Below are 25724 nucleotides of genomic sequence, written 5' to 3'. Positions count from 1 at the left end.
ACTTTCTGAGAGCCCCCCCAAGGAAAGAGCTTGGAAGCTGGGGCCCAGGCTGCAAGGTCCCTGTAGCTGGGGGATATGACTCTAGCCTTTGAAGTTGTCCCAAGTTCAAATCCCTGCACTGGCCTTTGGCATCTTTCGCCAGTCACTTAGCAACTCTAGGCCTCCATGCTTCTGCCTGTAAAATGGGGTTGTGAGAGCTGAATTAGTTAGAGACAGAGGGAGAGGGACTTCACATGTGGGAAACACCATGAAAGTGTTAAAGTCACAAAACGAAAACAAAATGCCAATCTATCCTTGTTAACTGAATCCTGAAAATGAGATGGGGGTGTTCAAGTGGTACCCCATATCCTGAGGACGGGGGGACTAAGTCTCAGCTGCCTCTTCCATTAGTAACAGCATGAAGCTGCAACTTGGTCCCGACCCCTGGCTCCCAGCAAGCCTGAAGTGGACAGCTACGCACGAATGGCTGAATTGAACCCACAGGACAGGGAAGCCAGGCCATCCCATGGGGAGCTATTTATAGGCAAGTCTTCCTTCACCTCCAATCCTCCATGTGACAGGCTGGTAGGCTCGGCTTGGGGAAACAGTGCTCTTGTCAAAACACTTGTCAAAAACATCCCAAATCTGAAGAGATAATTGGAAAGGAGACCCAGGAAGGATGGCTAGAAATTTCTTCTGCGGGGCTAATGGGCCTCACTGGCCTAACTGGGTTATAGAATGTCCATGGGCATCCCTGCATGAGTGTACAATGATTGGTGTGCATCTACCTCTCCTTTCCCTGGAAAATGAAGCTAGCACGGCAGGAAAGATGATCGATGTATATTTAAAAAGAAGGTATACACACACAAATTCCCTCCCATATGTTACTGGGTTTACTCCAAAGGAAACAAGAGCCAATCAAATGCCTACCCGGCACTCGGCACCATGTCAGACTGAGGGGGATTCATGGCCCCTTTTACAAGAAGCTTAAAATCCAGTTGGCAGGGCAAAGGTGAACCAGAGAGGCTAGGTAGGTACCAAGGCATGACCTTGGTAACAAGTCAACGATGAGACTGATAGTGAGTAGCTCGGGAGACAGGGAGAACAAGATGCCTCTAGGGACACCATCAAAGAGAAGGTGGGGTTTGGGCCAAATACAGAGAGCTCAGCAAATCACAGAATAAAAAGAAAAAAACAAAACAGGCTGGGGGTAAGGTATGATCGAAGTGCAGACACAGGAGGGACATATACAAACTTGGTTGGAGGGAGGCTATGGGTGCAAAGACCGAGTCCCTGGCCATCAGAGATGGAAATAATTTTTTTTCCTGGTTTGTCTAGTATAATCTCATTTTACAGCTGGAGAGATGGCGGCTAAGAGAAGCTAAATGATCCGCCTAAAGGCACAGCTGGCCGGAGAGGGACAGAAGCTGGCAAAACAGACCCGCCGGCATTCAATTAGGAATCTGCGCTGAGTGTCTACTGATCGGCTGCCGAGAGAGGTCAAGCCACGTCTAGGGTGAACCAACACGATTCCCAGCAATGACTGTCACTGGAGGCCACTGGAGACATGCAGTTCAGGCTTGCTAATGACACTGACAAGAGGATCATGGGATGATTTCAGAAGAGTCCCTTGGTGGGTCTGTTGGCTTTCTCCTCCTCCACGTTGTCCCTTCCCCCAGGTGATTTAAAAAAAAAAAAATCCTCAACTTGACCAGGGACCATCTATATGGTGGGGGAAATGGTCCTATGAGATGCAAGTCCAGGGAGTCTCAAAGAATTTCAAATTTCAAACTTCTCTCCTTGGCATATGTGGGCACAAAGGGCAGAAAGCAAACCCCCTCTGAGGGTGGTGAGTGGGATGGAGGGGGGAGGGCATGCCTGTTTTTCTTCTTCTTCTTTTCAAGCCTGTAATCACTCATCTCTTTGAAGTTGTGAGAAATCAGGTGCTTTGTACATTTCCCGTGTAAAGGAGTGAGAACTCAAAGGTTAAATGTCTCAGGAAGGTGAGTCAGGGACTCGCATTCAGCAGCTAAGAGTAAGGAAAGGGCCCCTGTGTGGCTCATTCCCAGAGTGCAGGCGGCTGGTGCCTCATCGCAGGCTGAGGGTGGCGGCGGGGGAACACAGACTACATACAGACTCCTAAAATTTCCTCCAAATCTTTTCATGGCAGGGGTCTCTATGGCATTAACGAAGCAATCTTAGGGGTACGGTCTCGCATAGAACTCAGGAGCAGGATTGAAAATTAAAAACAGACAGGCAACAAGTGAACTTTTTTAAAAGGAGACATTTGAAGAAACACAGAGAAACCAACCTTAAGTAACTGGCCGTCTCCAGTCCCCAAGAACAAGACAGTCCTGTTCATCACCATGGTGCCGTAAACAGACGTCAGGTCAGAGTGGATCAACGTAGACGACGCAATTGGCTGGACCTGTTCGGGCCGGTCATCAGCTTTCTGCACAGAAATAAATAAGGGGGGAAAAACGATCATTTTTTTAAAACTTAAGTACTTCTCTTCATACTGCTAAAATACCACTCAGGAGCTCTTAGGACGTCTGCATTTCTGAACCCTAGATACATTCTCTTCAGCGGGATTCTTGGGAACAGCTTTCACCGCTTCCTCTGCCAACTCACCATGCTGGCCCGAGCCAGGGAAAATGACGCACAGAACTGCGTATTCACACGTACTGGTTGCCAGCACTGAGCTGGCCATCCACTCCACACGCCTGACACCCCCCAACACACACACACACACACACACACACACACACACACACACACACACACACACACAGAGAGAGAGAGAGAGAGAGAGAGAGAGAGAGAGAGAGAGAGAGAGAGAGAGACAGACAGTTTGATCTATATAGCAGAGTTCTACATTATTGCCAGGAGAGAACCCATTTCTGAATGGGGGTAGACGCCGTACTGGACGCTGGGTTCATTCTAAGATGAACTATAACGTAGCTCCTTATGGCTAGGCATGTGCTTCTGTGACTGGCTCAGACTACCCTATTGAGTAGCAGGAGACTATCAGTAGGCCTCCGGAGAGGAGGGATTCTGATAGTGCACCATGAAGCCTAAAGACTAATCCAGAGGGCAGAAGGCAGCCAGAGCTGGGGTGGGTGGTAAGACCCGGCTAATGAGGAACTGAGTAGGACCGGACCCTGATCTAAGCCCCCTAAAGCGGAAGTGAAAAGCGCAAGCCCTCAACCTAAACGCATTTCAATTGTCAGGCTTTGAGCACATGGAATCGCATGCTTGCTCCCGCTCATTAACTAATGGCCCCCTTTCAACCTGGGACCCAGAGAGTGTCAAGCAAAATGTCTTTCCCTTTTTTTGTTTAAAAGGAATGAAGGGCCCCATGCTGCTTCCTGCCTCCAATGACAGGAAGCTGAGTTTGTTCCACAAATCTCTGGAAGAGAGGGAGCTGAGAGAGAGAGGGAGCTGAGAGAGAGAGAGCCGTTGCCCAGTGCAGCTTTCTGAACACAGTGTGATAGCACACTTTATCTGCCAGAGCCCGGTTCCCAACTGTACTATGGTTTTCAAAGACACATTTAAATTCCAGCCAATGAGAGAGCAGGCAAACATCAGTAAGCATCACAGTGGTTCCTGAGTTGGGACTGTTTGGGGGGTGGAGAGGTGGGCAGGGGGAGCCTAAGACTTATTAACTGGGGGGTGAAGAGGTGGGTAGGGGGAGCCCAAGACTTATTAACTTCATTATATTATTGCCAACAGTGTTTATGCCTTTCAATTTATGTCTTATTAAATATTCATTCTTTTTAAACCCACCAAGTTTCATTAACATCTAAACTCAATGGATTCGTGGACTAAATTGATTTCAGAAGGCTCTAAAGTACCATCAATATTTCTCTGTTGATGTTGTTCTGTGAGCCAGGATAGCATCCTTCAATACCCCATCACCTTTGCAAGGAAGGAATGCCATAACCTAAGAGAGGACTCATTTGCATAAAATGTTCTATAGTGAACTCCCTGGAAGGAGACTTTTGGAATGCCCATTAGAGATTGATGTTTCCCATGAAAAGACAGTATATCTCGTGTGGTTAGGGAAGGTGGGGAGCTATCCTGTTAAAACTAGAGTTAAGGGAAAAGGATCTCTGAGGATCTGGGGACTGGAACAATAGGCTACTGTTTAGATAAGGAAGCCTCATGATATGAGTAGAAAAAAAACATTGGATGACCTTTAAGTTAATAAAAAAAGAAAGAAAATCCCCACATACACATGACACATCCTGACTTAAAATAAAACCAGAACTGACCAGATGTAAGGCCAGTTTATTGTGCTTATTATTTTTTCATGAAATTTTTGAGTGTCACAAGGCTATGTCAGGGAATCGGGCAATATTTCCGAGCTTCTAGAATGTTCTCACACTACTCTTATTTTTGAATCGTGGACTGCGCTTCTTGTCATCTCACAACAGAAAAAGGGTAAAGGCTATGGCGTTATGGATTATCTCTAAGTACCAAATGGGACCGGAGTCTTAGGTCTGGTATGGAATAGGAACCAAATAGCTGTTCCTATTCCAGTAGACCATGAAGAGTGATGTCATGGGAGGCCTTTGCTGAGGCTGGGTGAGATAGCCTGCTTGCCAAAGATTGGTCCCAAATCCCATAGGCTGGTCAGAAGCTAAAGGGGAACAAGGGGAAAATTGTTCCCAGAATACAATCTCCTGTGTCCTAGCGTTGACTTGTGACCTCTTCCCAAAGATGCAGCCTTCCAAACTAAGCCCTAGACCATTAGCACAGCTACGGAGCCCAGTCACTCAACCAGTGTCATGGCCACACTCGTGAGCCTGGTGGGATGAAACACCACCCGGGACGAGCCTGTCTTTGAACTCAATCCTTAGTCATTGAATGACCTGGGTGATTTATTGAATCAGCGTGGGGCTTTATCTACTGTCTGACTGGTAGGCTAGTGGTGGTGAAGGGCTCACAAGTCCTGGTGCACTAGGTAGTACGAGTAACACTATCTAGTACACCAGGAAGTCACAGTGGGCTGTATGACATCCACTTTATCACCTTCCCTGACAAAAGTGGCGTAGGACTGCGAACCTGTGTTGCGCATAGAGCCTGTTATTCTCTAGCCGAGCTACTTTCAACCCATTGTTTCAGCCTCTAGATCAGCCGTTCTCAACCTGGGGGCCACAATCCTTTTGGGGTCACCTCTCAGATATTTACATTATGATTCATAACAGTAGCAAAAAGAATTACAGTCGGGAAGTAGCAATGAAGTCATTTTAGGGTTGGGGGGGGTCACCACAGCATGAAGGACTGTGTTAAAGGGTCTCAGCATCGCAAAGGTTGAGAACCACGGCTCTATAGCATGGAAGGGTTGCTAGTAACACTTCTCAATGGTTGTTACAAGGACTAAAGGAGCTAGCGGACAAGTCTCAGGAGAGTTTGGTAAAGCGCCTGTCACACAGGAAGGAATACAGGTGAGCCGTGCTTGCTGTCACTGTTTGGAAATGCAAACGGGTACTACCGCACCCAAGGCTGTACCCTTGGTTTCTACCCTCTTTGCCAAAAGGCCTCAAATGTTCTCCAGATCACAATAAGCTGAGCTGGCAGAAACCGCAATCAGTCCAACCAAACGGCAATTTCAGTCACCACTGCCAGACACTTGCTCTCCTACCTCATGGACCTGTGGGTTCACCCCCAGTGAGATATCAGGCACTCGTCGGAAGGGTTCCTAGGACTTAGTTATCCTAGAACAAAAACTCTGAGGAGAAGCCATGGCCTCTTTCTCACTCCTCCCCTTGGAATACAGTTGCATGATGTAGAGACTGTATAAAAGTGTACGGGCGTATAAAAAGTATGGAATATACATCACGTGTGGAAAAAGGAAGACATTTTGCTTCCATCGAATCCAAGACGGAGGCTGAAAACCAGCACGCCGAGATTAGCACAGGAGAAAAGAACAGACCCCAGGTTCTTGGGGGCGGGACAGACTAGGGTGGCCGCAGCTGTCGCGTTAAGCCACTGTCAATCAATTTTCTGCAAACCCCGGTTTAAGAAATGAGACTCATAACTTGTTGGGTCAGGCAGCGGACCAGCTGGGAGGTTCTTAGACACAGTCGGAACTTTGTAGCTAATTATGACCAGGGAAGAAAATAGGAGGAGGCTTGGGCAACCAGAAAGCTCCAAGGACTGGTCAGGCTGAATAGAAATGGACTCTTTTATGCTAGAAATGCAGAAATGGACATGTCGCTGTGAATGGAGAAAGGAACCCTCAGAAGGCCTTTCTTAGGCTTGTTTCAGCCAATGGAAACAAAAGACAGACGGGCCCCAGAGGAACCCCCTCACAAAAGTGAAGTTAATACCTGGGGAGTCGAGCAGAAAAGGGGGGGAAATTGTGCAGGCAGCCCCCCCACCCGTGTCCAGAAATTGTTCTTTCTCTGTTCCCCCTCTGGCCTATTTTCTCTTTTGCCCTTCTCTCCCTTTAGGGCATAATTGTTAATGTCGCTCTCAGCCCATTCTGTCTAGTTTATTATGTGTAATTTCTCTTGGAGCCCCAGCCTCTGCTTGTTCATCTATGTGTAACAAGGTTAATGCCTTGTAATGATGCTTTTGCCACTTCTGCCTTTCATGGAAAAAAAAAATTCAATCTCAATTTAGCTCCAAGCCTTGCTCCCCTTTGGGCTTTCTTGGTTCCCTCATTGTCGTCCTTCTGCTTCTCCTTCCTGCCATGTCTAACCATAACCACACGCCCACAGCCTAGCCCTCGCCGAGGGGAAACTTCTCTCAGTCAGAGGCAAAAGGGCCCTTGACTCAAATGATGTTTAGACTGAAAGACAGAGGTTTGGACGCAACACAGCAACCTGGGATGGGGGTGGTGTGTGTGACAATGGACGTACTTCCGTGTGTGTGTGTGTGTGTGTGTGTGTGTGTGTGTGTGTGCATTCAGGTCAGGCGTACACAGGGAGCGGGGAGCATATCCAAAAGCAATAGGTTTGCCTTCCTTTATGGCGACTTCTAACTATTTTGTTGAGAGTAAACACCACAGTTGTATTCCACGTAACTCCAGGGGCCACCAAGCCACGATTTCTAGGGTGTGAAAGGCAAAGGCCCAGCCTTAGCTTTGTCTCCACACATGAGCGATGATGCCACGTGAGGTCCCCGATGACGTCTTTGTGGTAAGAGATACAGGAAATGTCCACAAAGCTGGGCCTCCAACGCTGGGCACCAAGAGAGAGTGGAGCCTTTCACTCAAACCCATTGTTAGGAAGACTTCTGAATGCTGGGTTTTCCTTCTAAGACAAAAGAGAGTGCCAGCTGGTGCTTATTAATTTCTCAGGCTGATAAGATGCCCTCTTGGGTCATTTATTTTATATTCTGTTCCCAGGGGTTACCCTGGTTTTCAAACAATGCCTCCATATTTGCTACTTGTGACTCACCAGGAAGCCATTTACAGTTAGGAAACCTCTGCATCCAAGTTCTGGTCCCTGCTCTACACTTACAGCAGGCTGGATCGGGGCAAGGGGGCTCCTTCAGGTCACCACACTGTGCAATGGACACATCCCTACCTCATGCCCTGCTTAGTCCCAGCATCGCCATGAGAATCAAACGACAGCACAAGCAGGGCAATCATTAGGAAATCATCTTCATCAAGCTAAAATAAAAAATGTGGGGGAAAAAAGCTTTCACTCGAGATGAAGTGGAACTTTATCAGCTGTTCAGGCTGCCCATGTCCCACCTACTCTTCTGGAATATATAATTGATTGGGTCTAAGTTTATGGCATCTGTGAGACCATCTGAAGGGAAAATTTACCCAGGGATTCTAATTTGTAGGAAAAGCCCAACGTGTGCAGGAGGTTGATGCAGTGAGAGGGGAGTTGAGGGGCAGAAGCGGGTGACGCCGTCTCCGGGTATAGCTCACCTGGAGAGGGCACTGGAAAGATGCGTATATTTCACACCGGCTCTCCCGTTTTGCCCTGCATCCTCCACCTCCTAATCCCACCTGATGCTCTGAGACTTTTATCCTTCTTTCTTCCTGGCATTCTGTTCCTGTTTCACCCCCATCTCAATCCCTTTCCTTCCTTCTGACCGATTTCAGCAAAAAATACCTTTGAAAAGACAGCTAAAATCGTTCCCCTAACGTTGGGAGTGGCAGGTTCCAGCATCTCTATCCTGACCCACTTCTCTCTCTCTCTTATAACCACAGCCTGCCCTGCATCTTTAAACTGAGGAAGATGGACCACCAACATTTGTCCACAAAGGAGTTAATATTGTTCTGGGTGGGATAATTTTCATTATGAGGCACGTCTCATGGGATACAGACCTTTTTAGCATCTTGGGTCTCTGTCCACAAGATGCCAGAAGCACCCTCTTACAAGCAGACTAGTGCCAACTCCCTTCCCTTACCTCTCTAAATACACTACTTTAATTGTGCAATGAGAACCACCAGAATCCACGCATGGCTTCGGAGTTGCTGAAAAATGGCATCCGGACTCTTTCTGCTCACCTTGTCCATCAATACTCTAGCACAATACATCAACAAAACCACCAGTCAACACCAGGCCCTCTACTCCCATCATTGCCCCTGTCCAAGACAGATTTCCCAATGCTCTCAAGTCATCCTTCTCATCTCCACAGCATCCAGCCAGGCTGAGCATCCAGCATCTCCCTGCTGGTCCACTGGTCTCTCCCTTATAACCACAATCTGTCCTGCATTCAGTATCTCCTTTCTGGTCCACCAGTCTCTCTCTTATAACCACAACCTGTCCTGTATTCCACAATCAAGGTGATCTTTAAGACAAATCTGACACTTGCTCAACATTCCTTAATGTTGCACACCTAACTACACTTAGAATATACCCATGCCAGACAGTGGTGGGGCCATGCCCTTAATCCCAGCATTCTGGGAGGCATAGGCAGGTAAATCTCTGAATTTGAGGTCAGTCTGGTCTATGGAGCAAGTTTCAGGACAGCAGAGATACACAGAGGAACCCTGACTCAAAAAACAAAACAAGAAAATTACACCTATCTGACTCCCAGACCCCACCTGAGTTGGCCCCTTGGCTACGGTGGACGCAGCACTTAGCTCTCTTCCTTCAAGCTGGTTTTGTTTCCATAGCAACTTTATTTCAGAAGTAGCATTATCACCTTTCTACCGTAGGGTCTCTCTACACACTATTTCTCTGCTTCTTCCCCTTCAGTCCCTTTTGGGCCTGCTCATTTAAATCTTTCAGGTTTGAAGTGAATTTTTCACCTACACAGGAGCTTGACTCTCCTGACTCCCACCCCAGTTGTTACTCCGAACCACGGCATTCCACTCATTTCCTTCAGAACACCTATAATTGTTTTTTAAGTTGTATTTATTGTCTATCTCCCAGAAGACTCTCGGCTCTACCACCGTTTGTCTTATTCTGCTTTTGAAAGCAAGCTCAACCTCAGCATCTAACTCCTAGTAAGTTGTCGATAAATGTTTATTGAATTAATAAATAAACACACGGATCAATGTTTGAATACTTCCAATCAATATCTCATCAGGCAACTATGGAACATTGCTAAGTAGGCTTAATCATTACAGAGTTCTTCAACTGAGCCAAGATTTGTCCCTTGCAAACAGCAGGTCTCGGGTTCTGCATCAGGGAGCAAGAGTAAACTACCACTCCACACATTCTGTCGTCAGTCATCTTGGCCTTCTCAAAATTCATATCCACAGTCCATCAATAACTCATAAGAGACAGCTTCTGGATCTATTAGCTTCTTAATCCATAGACAGCCTACTGACTGAGAATACTACTATTTAAAATGTGTCTCTAAATCTGGTTATGGTGGGGCGCATCGGTATTTCCAGTATCCAGGAGGCTTAGGGGGAAGGATCGTGGATTGGGGGCAAGTCTGGGCTACATTTCAAGTTTTAAGGTGGGCAAGGCTGTACAGACACTGCACCTCAAAACAACAACACGTGAACAGCACCAACAACAAAATAACAAAATGACGTGGCTCTAAGAGTGGAACAAAAGCTCTCAACAACATACAAAATAAAGAGCAGGAGCTCAATCCCCAGGACCCGCGTGTGGAAGAAGAGAACTGATTTCTGAAGGTTATCCTGTGTCTTCCACGTGTGAACCATGGAATGCTCATGTATACACACACGACAAACAAACGTAATATAAAAATAAAGAACTGAGTATTAAAGGGAATGCAAGAGGTGCTTTAATATATACCTTTATGGACATAGCTCTATTATTTGAGTTGTGAGACTTTAGGTAGTCATTTCTCCTCTCTGCGTTTTCTTCATCCATCCTTCTACCCACCCATCCGTCTGCTCACCCACCCATTCATCCATCCATCTATCTGCTCATCCATCCATCCATCCATCCATCCATCCATCCATCCATCCATCCATCCATCTGCCCATCCATCCATCTGCCCATCCATCCATCCATCCCTCCATCCATCCATCCATCCGCTCATCCATCCGCTCATCCATCCATCCATCCATCCATCTGCTCATACATCCATCCAACTGCCCATCCATCCGCTCATCCATCCATCCGCCTATCTGCTCATCCATCCATCCATCCATCCACCCATCCATTCACTTGCCATTGGCTAAATGTCTGACCTATACAATACATATAGGAATAAGTTCATAGGCAAAATAAGTCGAGCAAGCAAGCTTTGCCACAAAATGAGACACTTTACATTTCATATTATGGTTTCTCAAACTTAAACGAATGGCTTGGAGTGGACAGAACTCAAGGAACCCAGGAGACACAGAGGGAGGCAGGCGCATCTTTATTTCAGCAAGCTCTAACTGAAGCGGCGCTTTCTCTTCATTTTGGATGCAGGCCACAGTAGCATTAAATGAAGCCATGCCTTTGTCACCAAAAGAAATCAGATATTTTCATATCATTTCATAGTTGCTGCCGATATCTCAAAATATCATTTAGGCTCATCTCTACTTTGAGATTATGGTGGTTACTGCTGCTAGATCTTGCTGTTGAATGTGTTAAGATATATTACTATAAAACGATATATTTGTACAGCAATATAATCGGTTTATTTGGCAGCCCAAATTATTTGATGCATTAAAAATAGGCTTAGGAGCTATGGGTTTCATCAGAGGCCCACCGCATAAGACTAAGGCAAGGACTAAGAAAAGAAAATATTGCAGAGTACGGGGTCCTGACACAAGGCGACACCCGCTGCTGCCAGCTGCTTCAGGCCTCCCCCATCCTATTGCCTCAGAGAAGCACGGGTCAGTACTTGGAATCCAATTCTTAAAAGGGGTCACCGTGGCAGAGAGGAGCCTTCAGGGGAGACCAATGAGCAATGATGAAGAACAGCTGGTGTGTTAGATAACACACTTCTTCAACCAGGTCGGGGGTAGGGAGGCTCTGACGAGGAATTCCGCCTTACTGAGCAGGAAGTCCCCAGAAACACCCTTTTCCTTCACACTGCCTGGTTTCTCCTAGTCCAATAAACACAGTCCCAGCTCAGCATCAGCACATCCTGGAAGCCTTTATCTCTCAATGCTCTCTCACTACTGTCTTCTCTATTAGATGAAGACCCCGTTCTTTCTCAGCAGTTCGTAGTCCTTTACTGAGGGCTCACTCACTGTGTGTGTTAGGTAGCCTTGCAGGAAATAATGCTAAACTAGCCAGGCCACTTCCCCTTGCTGTGGCTGGAATGCATCCTCCAAAAATCCATCTGTTAGAATGGAATCCCCATATCCACAAGCAATTAGTATTTGAATATGGGACCCTTTAAAGGTTGTTAAGATTAGATGATACTGGGGCTGGAGAGATGGCTCTTGCAGGAGAACTAGGTTCAATTCTTAGCTCCCACCCAGCAGCTCACAACAATCAGTAACTCCAGGTTCAGGGGTCTGATGCCCTCTTCTGGCCTCCACAGACATTGCACACACATGGTACACAGACCTACATGCAGACAACCCACAAACACCAAAAAAATAAAAACCAAAACCAAAATCTTTTCTACAAAAGGATGGCATTAGTGACTTTTCTACAGATATCTGAGCTGCACTTCTTTTTCTCGCCATATCACCCTCTGTGTTGAGATGTGCCAATTAGCCAGGCGGTGGTGGGCACCTGCCTTTAATCCCAGCCCTTGGGAGGCAGAGGCAGGCGGATCTCTGTGAGTTCAAGGCTAGCCTGGTCTACAAGAGCTAGTTCCAGGACAGGTTCCAAAACTACAGAGAAATTCTGTCTTGAAAAAGGAGAAAAGTAAAAAGAGAAAACATGATGTGACAAGAAGGTCATCTCCAGATACCAGGACCATGCTAACAGACTTCCCAGCCTCCAAGACCTTGAGCCAAATCAACTTCCCTTCTTTCACTCAGGGCGAACGCAGTCCCAACAGGGCTGAGTGGGCCAAACAGAGCCTGGCATGTTCCAAGTTTTAGGGAGGAGCAGGTTCCACTTCCTAAAACGTATTACCAATGCCTGTTTCATCGTTCTTTCTGAATGTCCCAAAGGCATCTAGAAACCAGCAGCACTTAAAATCATCTTCAAATGAGGCTGCTGACAGTTTTAAAAACCATTTCTCAATAAGCTATTGCATTCCCACCCAACTTTCCACACTCAACGGTCAGAACTCAGCTCGGGTACTCCTTTATCCCCGCACTGGGCCATGACAATACGTAAGAATCCATCTGCGTCCTCCCTGTCTCCACTCTTGACCGGAAGCAGCATCATTATTTCTGTCCCAGCAATACTGTAAGAGCATCCCGCAGGCTTCCCTGCTTCCACAGGGCCAGCCATTCCCCACAGGCCAGCCATTACTTAGGAATTCAAATCCAATCATTTCACTTCCCTTCAAAAGCTCTCCTAGGCTTTGGGAAGAAAATCTAATCTCTTCCCACAGCCTAGGGGTTCTGTTGGATGGGCTGCAGCTTCCTTCTACAGACTCCCCTCACTTCCTCCCACCCTCAGCCACCCTCACAGTTTGCCCACTCCACTGGCCAAGTCATCTTCCCATGAGCACTTGCGCTCAGGATAGCCAGCAAAGTGCAGACCCAGCTGTGGCTAGGGGAGCTCTTAAAGAGTCTTGTTTGAACTTTCCCTAACTCACCCTCCCCCAACATATCTGTTTTACCCCCCCCCCCACAGTTAACAAAGTTATTCCTGTCCCCCCCCATCTGCAAACTGGAAGTGGCAACATTCCTTACTTTGTCAAATTATGGTAAGGATTAAGGGGATAATACTGGATAAGTATTCAGAGCAATGCTATATGATGGCTGTTTAGGTTCTAGCTATCATTTTCGTGTAAAAATACCTATTTGTTACACATTTATTGTCTTCCCTATTTACGGCCGACAGAAGCGGTTTCACACACTCCTGACCCCTGTATATAAATTCAAGAAATAACCGATCTGAACCAATGGCTGTTCTTGTAATCAGCTGCTTTACCCACGTTATCTTGAGTGATCTTTTTCTACCACACTGAGGTTGGATAAGCTTCTAAACCACTTTCTGCTTCTTGCAGCCTCCGTCCAGGTCTTCTCACCCATCTCAGCAGAAATTCCTGAGATGACGCGGGTGTGCGTGGTGGGGCGGGGGCAAGCCATAGGATCTAGAGACTTTGCAACCTGCTTCACCTAGCACCCCTGAACTTGGCAAGGCTCTCTCTTTTGAACATATGGAGCTTCTGGGCAAGTGTTTATTTTAAAAAGCAAGGTCTGGAAAGTCCGAAAGCGGCCATTGGGGTAGATCTACCCACCTTTGCCTGTCTCATTAAATCCTTCGCCATCTGGCCCTGCACGCTTATTTCTGGACACTCCCCAGCCTGGGTGAGTGGCTTGTGGCTCAGAGACCCACTCAACATCTCACTTGCGCCCAAGCTGGAAGCTCTCCAAAGCTCCCTTCTGCGCCGTCTTCGCTAAGCATCAAGACACCGCTCAAGCGTCAGGTGCCTGCTCTGCGGCCTTCTGGGCCCTCCTGTGCTGAGGGTGGCTGGCACCCGTTCCTGTGGTTTCCAAGCCTCTTTCGGCCATGATACTCCAAGAGTGAGTAGCTGACCTTTCAGAGAAGTCTTGCTCTCCAGGAGAGCGGCAGTTGGCAAGCCACCACCAGTGGGCCACATCTGGCCTGTATTTTGAATGACCCAGGAACTAAGAATAGTTCTAACATTTTTAAATGATTTGAAAATATTTCTTTTTTTTTTTTTTGGCAGGGGGAGAATAACTCATGACAAGTAAAACTTAGAAGGAGTTCAGGTTTCAGTGTTCATAACATTTCGTAGGGACCTCTCTCTAGGAGTTTATTTATTTTTCTCTAGGAGTTTATTGACGTAGCATCCCTGGCTTCACTCACAGGACAATGTGAGGGCAGTAGCTATGATTAAGAGATTAATCATAATTAAGAGATTGAGAGCCATTTACAATGACTAAAATATTGACAACCTGGCTCTTCACCAAAAAAAAAGTTTGATGAACTCCGTGTAACAGCAGGGCTTTGGGGCTAGGATTAGCACCAAGGTCCCTAACAACTAATTTCTCTGAGCAAAGCATTCCAAGCAGTAATTGAGCAGAAGAACGAACACAAAACCCAGAGCTCCTGTTGAAACACACAGCCCCCAAACGGGGGGTTTCCATCAAACCCCTTCCCTCAGGACTCAGAGCCTGCAGAAGAGGAGGCAGAAAGAATGCAAGAGCCAAGGTGTGTTGGGGGATACTGAGAAAGCAAGGCCCTCTGAATCAACAGGACTGACACACACATGAACTTAGAGACTGAGGCAGCATGCACAGGACCTGCATGGGTCTGCACAAGGCGGGGTCCCAGAGCTAAGAGAAGTGGATGTTCCCCAACACTAACACAGAAGCAATCGTCAACCGATAACCACTTTCAAATAAGAATTTAGTTTTCTCTAAGGGAGTCTCACTGGGCTGAAGGCCCAGCAGTAGATGGGCAACAGAAAATAAACCCAACTGGAGGTCTTTGTCCCACAACGTCAGGCCATGACTTTTAGAAAAAAATTCTTATTTTATATTATATTTCTGTTTTTACTTTACATGCCCTTTGTTTATATAGCATGGCTTCCAGGTTAGTGTTTTTTATTGAATTCCTAAGTTTGCCAATGAGAGGGGTCTGTGTCTATATTGGTTTCTTGTGCCTTTTGGAGGGCTCTTTTCCTTGTTTTAGTCCTAGTCCAATGTCTTAGTTTTGTTTTTGTCTTATTATATTTTACTTTATTTTATTATCTCTTGGAAGCCTGTTTGCCTTTGAGTGAGAGACAGAAAGGGGTGGATCTGGTGTGGGGGAGCAGGGGGGGGGAACTGGGAGGGGTAGAAGGAGAAGGGGTGGATCTGGTATAGGGGAGGAACTGGAAGGGGTAGAGGGAGAAGAAGCTGTAATCAGAATATATTCTGTGAGAGGAAAATGTTATTTTTAATAAAGGGGAATCAGCTACAGTAACTGAAATATTGGTAAAATATCAAGAAAGAATCTTACAACTAAGAAAATTTGTGAGCATATCAAATTAAACAACCAACCTACCTACCTATGGCTACTGTTCCCCTGGCTCTGATAAATGAGACCCATGATTCCAACTAGTTGTCCCCATAGTGGCTTTGAGGCATCTCAGTTTTTGATTTGCTTTGTTTCATTTGGGTTTTTGTTTGTTTGTTTGTCTGTATGGTTTGGTTTTCTGGGACAGGGTTTCTCTGTGTAGCCCAGGCTGTCCTCGAATTCTTTGTAAGCCAGGCTGGCCTTGAACTCACAGAGATCTGCCTGCCTCTGACTCTGGACTAAATGTGTGCACCACCACCACCCGGCTGAGGCTTCTCAGTTTTCATGTGCCTATACATATCCAAAGAAGGAATAGTCACCAGGAAAGCTTGATAGGACATCATTCTATTATAGTCAAGAGTTGGTCAGTTTGGCTCCTTCCTCATTCCTGAGGACCTGCAGGGACCATCATGTATTTGACTTCCTTCTGGACTGGATCAAAAGTTTGCACCTGTCCTGAGGGCAGCAAGTGCCTACGTTAAACAAGTGTTCCTGATCTGGTGTGAAAAGCTGGGTTGAGCTCAATTCCATCTCTTTAATTCCGGTGGTCAGAATTAAATGCCCTAGAGACCCAGCAGCAGTTAGTAGCCAAAACAGAAGGTATTAAGATATAGTTGGGGCAAAGCTGAGGCATAATTAGGTAGACAAAGTGAAGGACACCTGTTTGAGGAAGCAGACGAAGCTACTTGGGAACATAGTGGAGTTGAGCCCGCAAGCTAGCACATTAACTACAGGACCTTAGAATGAGCATGAGTCATAGCCTGAGGTATTACAGACAGAGATCCTTCAAGTTGCCTTCAATTCATGGCCACCTGCAACCCCACATCCCAGGGCATCATCCTGTCTCCACGACCAATCACAGTGGCAGAGAGAGTCAATGTATACACAGCGTTACCTACACTCCATATGAATGCATAGATTCAGACAAGAACCATGCGTCCTAAACAGGATCCATACATGCCAATGAAAGGGCAAGGCACAGAGAGGCTAGCCATTTGCTCAGGTTTGCATATCTGCTAAGTGGCAGCTTTGGCTCATTGACCTGACTCTGGAGACTGTATATGTAACTCACATAAAGCACTATCTCTGCTGTTCTAAGGCCAAGCTTGTCACGTGACGCCTAAGGGTTTCTGTCTGTGAAACCCCTGTTCCCCTTACTTGAGCTGATGCATGGACAACTTTGCAAACAACTGTGCCCAGCTAGGACAGGCCTCGGGATTGGCACTGCACAGAAGAAAACCCTTGGAGAGCGTATCTGATGTGTGGAATTGGCTCTTGTTCAGAAGGTTCTAGACATCCTCCCACAGCCTAGGACGAAATGAAAATAAACTGTCACGCGATGTGAACAATCTAGTCATGAACTACAGGTTTTACGAGATTTGGAATACAGCCCCCAAAATGTTAAGGCTTTAGAAATCTGTCTAGGTAACACCTTTGAGCAAATAGGAAAGACAATTGAGTAGCGGGATTAAGTGGTTACTTTTTATGTCATTTTATGGTAAAACGCAAGGGCTGAAAATGGGAAAATCCCTATCCCAAGCACCACAGTCGCAACACAATGGAATTCACTTTCTTTTACTAAAGTCTGGATGCAAATCTCTTGTTGAAACCTATTAAAAACACAGGTTGCCGGCTAGAAAGATGGCTTAGTGGTTAAGAGCACTGTGCTCTTCTAAAGGGCCCACATTAGATTCCCAGCACCCACACGGCAGGTAACAACCATCTGTTAACTCCAGTCCCAGGGGACAGGACACCCTCTTCTAGTCTATAGGGTCACTGCATGCATGTGCTGCTCAGATACACATCCAGACAATGCACCCATACACATAAAATGAAATAAACTCTACAGACAAGCAAACCCACACATTGCCCACTGTTCTGATTGACAGGCCATTTCCTGGGGAGATGCCGTACACATTTGCCCACCCCAGATAGGGAGGCCACAACAGAACAAAGGATGTGGCACCACCATATTTCAACTTGGTGAACAACTGAGTTTTATCTGGGTTACGTACGGGAGCAGGAATGTATCAAAGACCCCTGTATCACCAAAGCCTACCCCAGCAAGGGAGACAGCTCATAAAGCTGAGAACCTAGAGCACAGTACACAACCTACAGGCAGCTCAACAGGTTGGAGAGTATCCTTTCCAAGTGACTGTGGTCTAAACCTCTTCTAGGCAGCTCTGGCTTCTGCTTCTTCCTAGCAGTTGGTCTGGTCTCAGGTCTTTTTGGCAGTGCTGTTTGCCTGAGGGGACTCTCAGCTTTTATTGTTTACATTGGCAGGGAGGTGCTTAGAGAGTCTGCTCAGTTTCAGGGACTTCCTGAAGTCATTCTGAGTTGCTTTCCAGCAGGATGGAATATTTTCAGCTTCTAGGAAACTTACTCAACACCAGCCGCACCCTCCACTCACCTCCAGGGTCTCTGATTTACTACGTCTGATGTTGGGTCCAAGAATTTACATTTTTAGCAAATTCCCAGGTGACGTTGGCACTGGTGGTTCACACGCCACACTTTAAGGATCACTGACCTAAGCCAGGTGTATGCCTTTAATCCCAGCACCCAGGAGGTAGGGGTAGATGGATCTCTGTGAGTTTGAAGCCAACATGGTCTACAGAGTGAGTTCCAGAATAGCCAGGCTGTTAGACAAAGAAACCCTGTCTCAAAACAAACAAACAAACAAACAAAACAACAACAACAAAAAGAATTCCTGACCTAGAAGCCCTTCCCTCTAGAATTTAAATGCTGTTAAATCAACCACAGAAATCACAATCATGCAGGCTTCTATGACCAGCGATACCTCCCTGGCAGGCAACAACAAGCAGTCTGGCTACTGATATGAACAGAGATTTTTGAGAAAAGTCAGGAAAATAAACAGAATACCATCTAACCCAGGACTTGAAGAGAAGGGATCCTTGACATAGCAGTTAGCAGGTAAAGGACAAAGTTTAAGGGGAGACATGGCAACCAGAACCAGGAACGTCTTGCTGTTAAGTACAGCATACATTTATTTTTCATTTCCAATGTGATCCTCCAAGATCCTCCACTTGGTCATTCGATAGACACGTCTTAATCTCTAACTACGTAGCCCTAGGTACTAGAGCTTTACGAGCAAACACTTGTGAAGGTTATTTTCAGGCCCAAGTGCCAAGGACAACATTAACTAGAAACTAATGGCTGAGAAACCACACCTGGCATCAGACAACCCTTCCAGTGGCGATAACTGTAAACTCAGAAACTGTTCACAGCCAAGGATCCTCTGCTCTGCCACATCTCCAAACAGCTGTCCTTCTGGCAATTGAGCTTTGCTTGCTCTCTGTAGGACAGGATGGACACCAGGATCCAGTGTCTGTAGGGACTGACTATCCACAGCAATAGTTAAAAAAAACCCAGGTCCTAGACCCCGACCACATAAGTTCTAAATGCTTTGCTATTTGCAAGCTAGGAACTTAACCAAAGCTCTCTCGGCTTCAATTTTCTCATCTCTAATCACCATAATAACTGAAGTCCTTGCCTCATATGGTGACAGAGAATCAACAGAAAATAAGGCATGTAAATTGCTTTGCACAAACCCTGCCACGATAACTATTCAGGAGATAGTAGCTGTGATTGCCTTTTCCCTCGTTCTGAGTGGATTCCGTCATTACATTTGTCCCTTTGAATCCACCCTCGCATGTCAGACGTGTGGATGAAGGTAAAACTCACCACCTAGTCCACAGAAAACAAAAAGGCTAGACAGAGTCATACCAGGGACTTGAAGGGCGATAAACATCACAGGAAGACTGTATTTTGAGGTCAGCGGGTCATACTGCCAAGTAGAATTAGAACATCACTGCTACACACAGCAGCAACATGTGTCTTGACTGTTGCCGGCAGAGACTATGAAATCATGCTGTGGTTACCTGCATGACAGTTGAATTGTGTCAGGCTTTAGAATTACGTGAGTACGGAAGAAGGGGGCATAGCCACCTGCGACAGGTAGAAAGAACTAGAAGGGTCAGCTGTTTGAGCCAAATTATGAGAAAATACAACACCCTCCGCAGAGGAGTAACAGTTGTATTTCATCCACAGGCAACTCCAAGACCCAACTATGGCAGCCAAACAAATCTAGACTCGAACACAAACATTTCCACGCATTGGTATGCCAAAAGTAGTAGGAGTTCAGAGACAGAGAAGAAGTGAAATTAACTTCATAAATTAATGCACATAATTAAAAAACGTTCGCTGCTATATTAATCTAAACACAGGTAAGTTATGGAACATAATGAAGAAAGCAAACCATGTGACGGTTTAGAGCACAGCCCAAGACTGGAGGCAAACACTGTCTCCAGAGGGCATGCTTTATTCTCAAAGCTACATCCTAGACCAATGGTTCTCACCTTTCCTAGGGCTGTGACCCTTAATACAGAGTTCCTCACGTTGTGGTGACCCCCCAGCCACAAAACTATTTTGTTGCTACTTCATCCCTGTAATTTTGCTACTGTTTCAAATCACAGTGTTAACATCCGATATCACAACCCATAGGTTGGGAATCACTGGTATAGAGACTGAAGCAATGGGTTTTAAATGACTTACACAACAGGTCCCAGACTCAACGCAGGCATTGGGTTGACTGTCCTTTGTCAGGAATGGTGACAAGCTACATTCCGTATACACTGTGACTACTGATATGTTCGGTAGCTCTTATGGCCGCTTATTGTTCTCAACCTTCCTAATGCTGTGACCCTTTAATACAGTCCCTCATGTTGTGGGGACTCCCAGCCATGAAATCATTTTCATTCTTCTTCATAACTGTAATTTTGCTACTGTTACAATTTGTAATGTAAATATCCAATATGCAGGATATCCTTTCACAGGTATGCTACCCCTATGAAAGGGCCGTTCGACACCACACCCCCCCCCAAGAGGTCACGACATACAGGTGGAGAAGCTGTCCCAGTGACAATTACTTGCTGCCTTCTTAACTAGGGGACTTTCAGGGAGACATTCTAGAAGTACCACAATGGCAAAAAGAATATAGAAATAGATGCCGGGACGCCTGGGTTTAAACTGGGAGACTTTTTATTGTTACTGATCATGGCTTCTTCATCTAGAAAACGGGATGCTTTTCACAGAACCTGTTGGGACCATTTGGAGTCCTGGCCTCCAGCTGCTCTTCCCTGCTAGAGATCTTTACTTTCCTTCTGATCTGAGTTACTGAAAGCTGTGTCAAAGTTGTTTACCAGCTCTGCTTCACGAGCACAGCACGTGTTGCCTTGAGGATCAGAGGATGAGGTTTTCACCTGTTGGCCCACCTGACTGTGGTGCCTCTGTGGCGCTATTGAATAAGGGGCTTCTTACCACTGACTAGGGGGTCTGTGTCTCTGTCTGTCTTTGTGTGTTTCAACCTCCAGCCCCTTGCCCGAAGCTCGCGAACTGTATGGTAGCACATAGAGCGCAGACAGGTGTTGTGCACGGCAGAACCAACCAACCAGACTTATGGACGGACTCACGGCAGCATTGTGGGGAGCTGTGTCAGTTAGGATTTCTATTGCTTGACCAAATGCTGAGGAAGGGGCATATTTACTCACACTTTCCCTCACTGTTCACCACCGAAGAAAGTCAGGGCAGGAACCCGGATGCAGGAGCTGATGCAGAGGCCATAGAGGGGGACTGTCCACTGACTTGCTCATCCTGCTTTCTTATAGAACCCAGGACTAACAGCCAGAGGTATCCCCGCCCACAATGGGCTGCCCTCCCCTCACCAATCATTAAGAAAAGGACCTACAGACTTGAATGCTTACAGTCTGATCCTACGGAGGCCTTTTTCAACTGAGGGTCTCTCCTCTCAGATAGATGGCTTTAACTGGTGTTAAGTTGACATAAAACGATCCCAGGACAGGAGGTGTTACCCAAACACACATCAGGGGTCTCATAGAGCGGGAATGCAGAGACAGGCCATCAGGGTGCACTTGGGGGTTACAGTTCACGGATTATCTCTGCGAAAGCGCAAGGAAATTTAGTGGCAAGGCGGAAAAAAGAAAACGCCTTGTGTGTAAATCACTCATTGCGCAAGCATCTCAGAAAGTAATCCTCAGCAGGAAAAACTCAAGGACGAGAGAATCAACGGTTAAGAGATAAGAGCGCCAGGAGATGGGAAAGTACTGCCTGGCCAGTTCCATCATTACCATGGGTTGATGGAAGACGGGCAACAGAGGTACCAGCTGGGAATAGAGGGGGAAGGGGAAGGCAAACCAATCTAGACGTGTGAGCCGTGCAGCCCGTGAATCATTGATGAAAAAATAAAAGAAGAAAGAAAAATGGGGGGGGGGGTGCTATTTGCTGGGAAGGAATAGCTAGCTGCTGCAATCTGCTAGGGCTCCCTCTATAGACGGTCTCAGGTCCAGCTCCTGTTTTAGGCGCCTATAATTCAGCACGCCATTCAAAACCACATTCAAGACCTGAGAATGACATGCAATCGCACGACAACATCTCTCGTGAGTGACAGCCGAGGCCACGCTGATCCCATGACCCCATTAAACGGGGTTACAACCTGCTATTGTCCCTTGGCTGGCAGAATCGGTGGCACCCAGCATAGCTCACTGCTCGCGCCGGCAGGCATCAGACAACTATTTGTTGAATTAAGTGTCTTATCTGCCTATTTAATTGGTTAGAAAATTGTCGCTTTTCCCATCAAAACTACCACCTTTTTTCCCCCATTCATTCAAATGTTCTTAAAATGCTATCCCATTAAGTCTTTCTAATGCAGCAAGGAATTTACTTAAATGAAAAAAAATGCAAAACTCCCAACTCCCACCTGTGCAGCCGTGACATGCTATTGTTTGAACCTGAGTGTATCATTTAGCTTGGATGACAAGCTCGGAGGGTAGAGACCCCATCTTTCAGAACACACAGCTCCGAGAGCCCTAGGAGTCCTCAATAAATAAAAGCAGCAAGAAACGCTGTACAGGGACCTGTTTTCATTATTTATTTTTTCCCCATTACAGATTTTTGGCAGCATGTGTTTATCCCTTGCTTGATTTCCAAGGGGCAGCTCTCTTCCAGGAGCCCCTATGAAGATAGAAAAAACAGCTCTAGACTAAGCCTGCCCCTCCCCATCCCGTGCAAATAGGAACACCTGACTGAGCCAGAACTGGATTTTGAGTGCATTCAGCATGCATGCTGGGCTTGGAAGGAAACCGAGTCCTCCAGTACCCAATAGGTAGACGCAATCAAGAGAAATGTTTTGGCTCGGTACATCCACACAGCTGTCAGATGGCAAAGCTTGGTCTTCCACGGTGGTTCCATGCTGTGGGCCTCGGGGCTGTCTTCTCATTAACCCCACAGACAAACTGTGTCTAAAGCTTGAAGCAAAGTAAAAAATCAGGGGTGGGGGGTGTAGGATTTCAAGTCATTTAACAGAAAAGAAATAAGGCCGTGATTTGCCCAACTTTGGCTATTAGATTAGGAAGAGACATAAAAGGAGATATTAAATATTAAGTTTTATGCTTATAGTAAGGCTAAGCCATCTGGGGGCAATGTGTGCTCTTTATGTATTTGTTAAAATTAGACTAGTAGTGAAATAAAGATGACATGTGCTTGCCCCAACATAGAAGAAGCAAGTGACTGGAAGCTTTTTTCCTCCTGGAATTAATGAGATTAACATTTGGTAAGGTGTGCTTGGCAGAGAAAGGGCTGGAGGGGAGTGTCTTTCTGCCCGCACGCTAATATGCTCCAGAGTCAACGTTGCGGGCGCCTTAGCACACAATAAAGGTACATGCAACAGTTCTCCACGCGAAGACTTCTCTCCTTTCCTCCTCTGATTCATTTTATAGCATAACAATGGCAGCACCTGTAGCCCTCAATTTCTGCTCCTTGAATTCTGTCCAGTGATTAAGGAGGCTCTCGGCAGGCTTCCCTCGCCTGAGCCATATGCAGAGTTCCTTGCCAGCAGCCTTGGGAGGGCAAGGGCCTCGGCAGAAGTGTACAAAGCCTCCTTAATCCCCATCAACTAGACCCTCTTGAACTGTCGCTTTTTTTTCCCAGTCAAAGAACTGTCAATCTCAAGATTTCAAGCTGTGGCTGCCCTATGAGCTCTGGGGAAAGCTGTGTCTTTTGCCTGCTTCAAGCACAACCCAAGGGTGGTGCCAGTGAGCCCCGCAATCTAGTCTGGGAATCTGCAGCCCAGAAACTGCCTGGAACACCCCAACACTTTCCACCTCCCCAGGCTCTTCTCTTCAGGGCGAGGCTTTGTAGCCGCAAGCTGCCTCTCGCCTCCTCGGGTTCTCCCCGCCAGGTTGAGACCACAGCCACCCTTGGCCAGCCACAGCCCCGCCCCCTCGCACTGGGTCATGCTGGTCGGTCTGCGAGTGGCTTTTGCACCGTAGCATTATTTACCAGCGTGGAGCAGGCCACAACTCTACGGACCACAGTGATGTGGGTTGCAGCCAGAGGTGGGGGGGGCAGCTTTACAAAGGCCGGGGTGTGGCAGCGAGTCCTTAGGTTTGATAGGTTTTCTGTGAGGACATCAGTAACGGTTGTTGACCCAATGGGTCAAGTCCACATGCCTACTGAGACTCTGGTCTGGAAGTGGCGTGGGGAAGCTCAGTCCCAAACAAGCACCCGCATTTGGACTAAAAGGAACGAGAGGCAGCCACTAGAGTTTTGAACCTCCCTCCAATCCTCCCCCTACCCAGCCGCCCTTTTTACACTTTCTCTTTGGGGACCTCAGACTGCGCTTTAGAGAAGCCTGCAGTCTCGGAGTGCCCGCTGGCCCTGTGAACCTGACACTTGGTAAATGTGACCCAAGTCTCCTCCTGGGCCCCAGGGACAGGACTTACGCAGTTGTGCTCGGTCGCCTGAAAGTCCCAGCTGCAGCTCCTGGCGCGCGCCTGGATCTCACTCATCCTGAAGAGGCAAAGAGCCGTGGTGGTGGGGGAGCGCCTCTCCTGGCCCTCTCCAGTGGCCGCGCTAAACACGCCGGCCCAGACGTCCATGGCCTCCACCAGGCTGGAGGAAAGTAGCAGGCGGCGGCCGTCGGGGTGGCCGTGGCTGCAGTCAAGGGCCGCCTGGCCCTGGAACAGCACCTCGGTGCTCTGCGCGATGCGCGCCATGCTGGGCCAGCCGGTGGCAGCTCCACTCGTGTAGTTGTAGGGATAGTAGGGGAAGTAAACGCTGCCGTTCCAGAGAAAGGCATCCACGAAGTGCAGGCTGCCCGCACCACCGCGCAGTTTCAAGCGGCCCAGCTCCTGCGTGGTCAGACTGCGCTCCTCCGTGTTCTTGAGCGCGATGGCAGTGTCTCGATCAGATGCCGCCGGGTTGCAGCGGTTCGCGGTCTCCGGCTCCGGCAACACATAGGTGGCGGCTACCGCCAGGTACCAGCGATCAGTGCCGCCTGCACGGTACACCACGCCGGCCGTCGAGCCCTGCGGGTGACACGACACCACCTCGGTAGCATTGCGCAGGGAGTTGCGGCTCAGGTTGCCCAGGGGCCGCACCTCGCAGGCGCCCCGGTCGAAGGTCCAGCCGGTGAGCAGCAGCCCCTCGAGGCCGGTCGCCCCCTCGCGGTAGGGCAGCAGCAGCTTGCTGAAGCTGCTCCCGGGCCGGGGCCGCGCGGGGGGCGCCAACGAGACGGGCTCGGTGCAGTTGCCCGCTTGGTCCCGGTACAGGCGGGAGAGCCTATGCTTCAGGCTGTAGTCCAGCTGGTCCAGGCAGCTGCCGCTCGCCACGAACACACCGTCCGCCCGGCTCGCCGCGATGGCTCCGATGGCTTGCTCGGATCGCCACACCGGCTCGTCCGCGCCCCGGGCGGGCGCCGCCAGCGCCAGCAGATAGGCGATCAGGGGCAGCGGTGCGGCTGGGCACGGGGGGCGCGGTGGCGCCTTCCTCCGGGAGACCTCCATGGGGCTAGGGGGGCCGCCCCCGGGCAGGGCGCGCGGCGGTTCAGGCGGCTCAGGCGCGCGGCGACGGAGACGCGGGCGGCGGCGGCGGCGGCGGCTCCTGCGCGCGCTCGGGCTCCCGCGGCCGCCCCATCCCCGCGGCTCGGCCGGGAAGGAGTGCAGGGAGGACGACGCGCGGCGGGCTCGCTCCGGCAGCCTGTGCCGCGGCGGCAAGCCCTGCGCGCTCCGGAGCCGCTTCCTCCTCGCCCGCCTTCGCCGGAGAGTTCCTCTGTGCGGCGCGGGCGCTCGCGGGGAGGCGCGGAGGGGAAGGGAGGGGACGGGCGGAGGGGAGCGAGGCGGCGGGGAGGGCTGGAGAGGTTGGGTGCGCTTGTGCGAT

At 48.2% G+C, this 25724-nt stretch overlaps 1 protein-coding gene across 2 annotated transcripts in view; it reads right to left on the bottom strand.

Moving 5' to 3' along the window:
- Plxnc1 (plexin C1) overlaps positions 1-25500 on the bottom strand; it is a 148993-nt gene extending 123493 nt beyond the window's left edge. The window contains exons 1-2 of one of the 2 annotated variants that reach the window (XM_075954505.1): positions 24290-25500; positions 2291-2431 (exon numbers count right to left, since the gene is read on the bottom strand). In XM_075954505.1, coding sequence (XP_075810620.1) covers positions 2291-2431; positions 24290-25351 — 1203 coding nt within the window. In that variant the 5' untranslated portion in view covers positions 25352-25500. The remainder of the gene's footprint in view (positions 1-2290; positions 2432-24289) is intronic. The other variant, XM_075954506.1, reaches the window with a different exon arrangement.
- Between the last annotated feature and the right edge of the window lie 224 nt (positions 25501-25724).

Source organism: Microtus pennsylvanicus, chromosome 20 (genome assembly GCF_037038515.1).
Source record: "Microtus pennsylvanicus isolate mMicPen1 chromosome 20, mMicPen1.hap1, whole genome shotgun sequence".
NCBI lineage: Eukaryota > Metazoa > Chordata > Mammalia > Rodentia > Cricetidae > Microtus > Microtus pennsylvanicus.
This window is presented reverse-complemented; position numbering and strand designations above follow the sequence as displayed.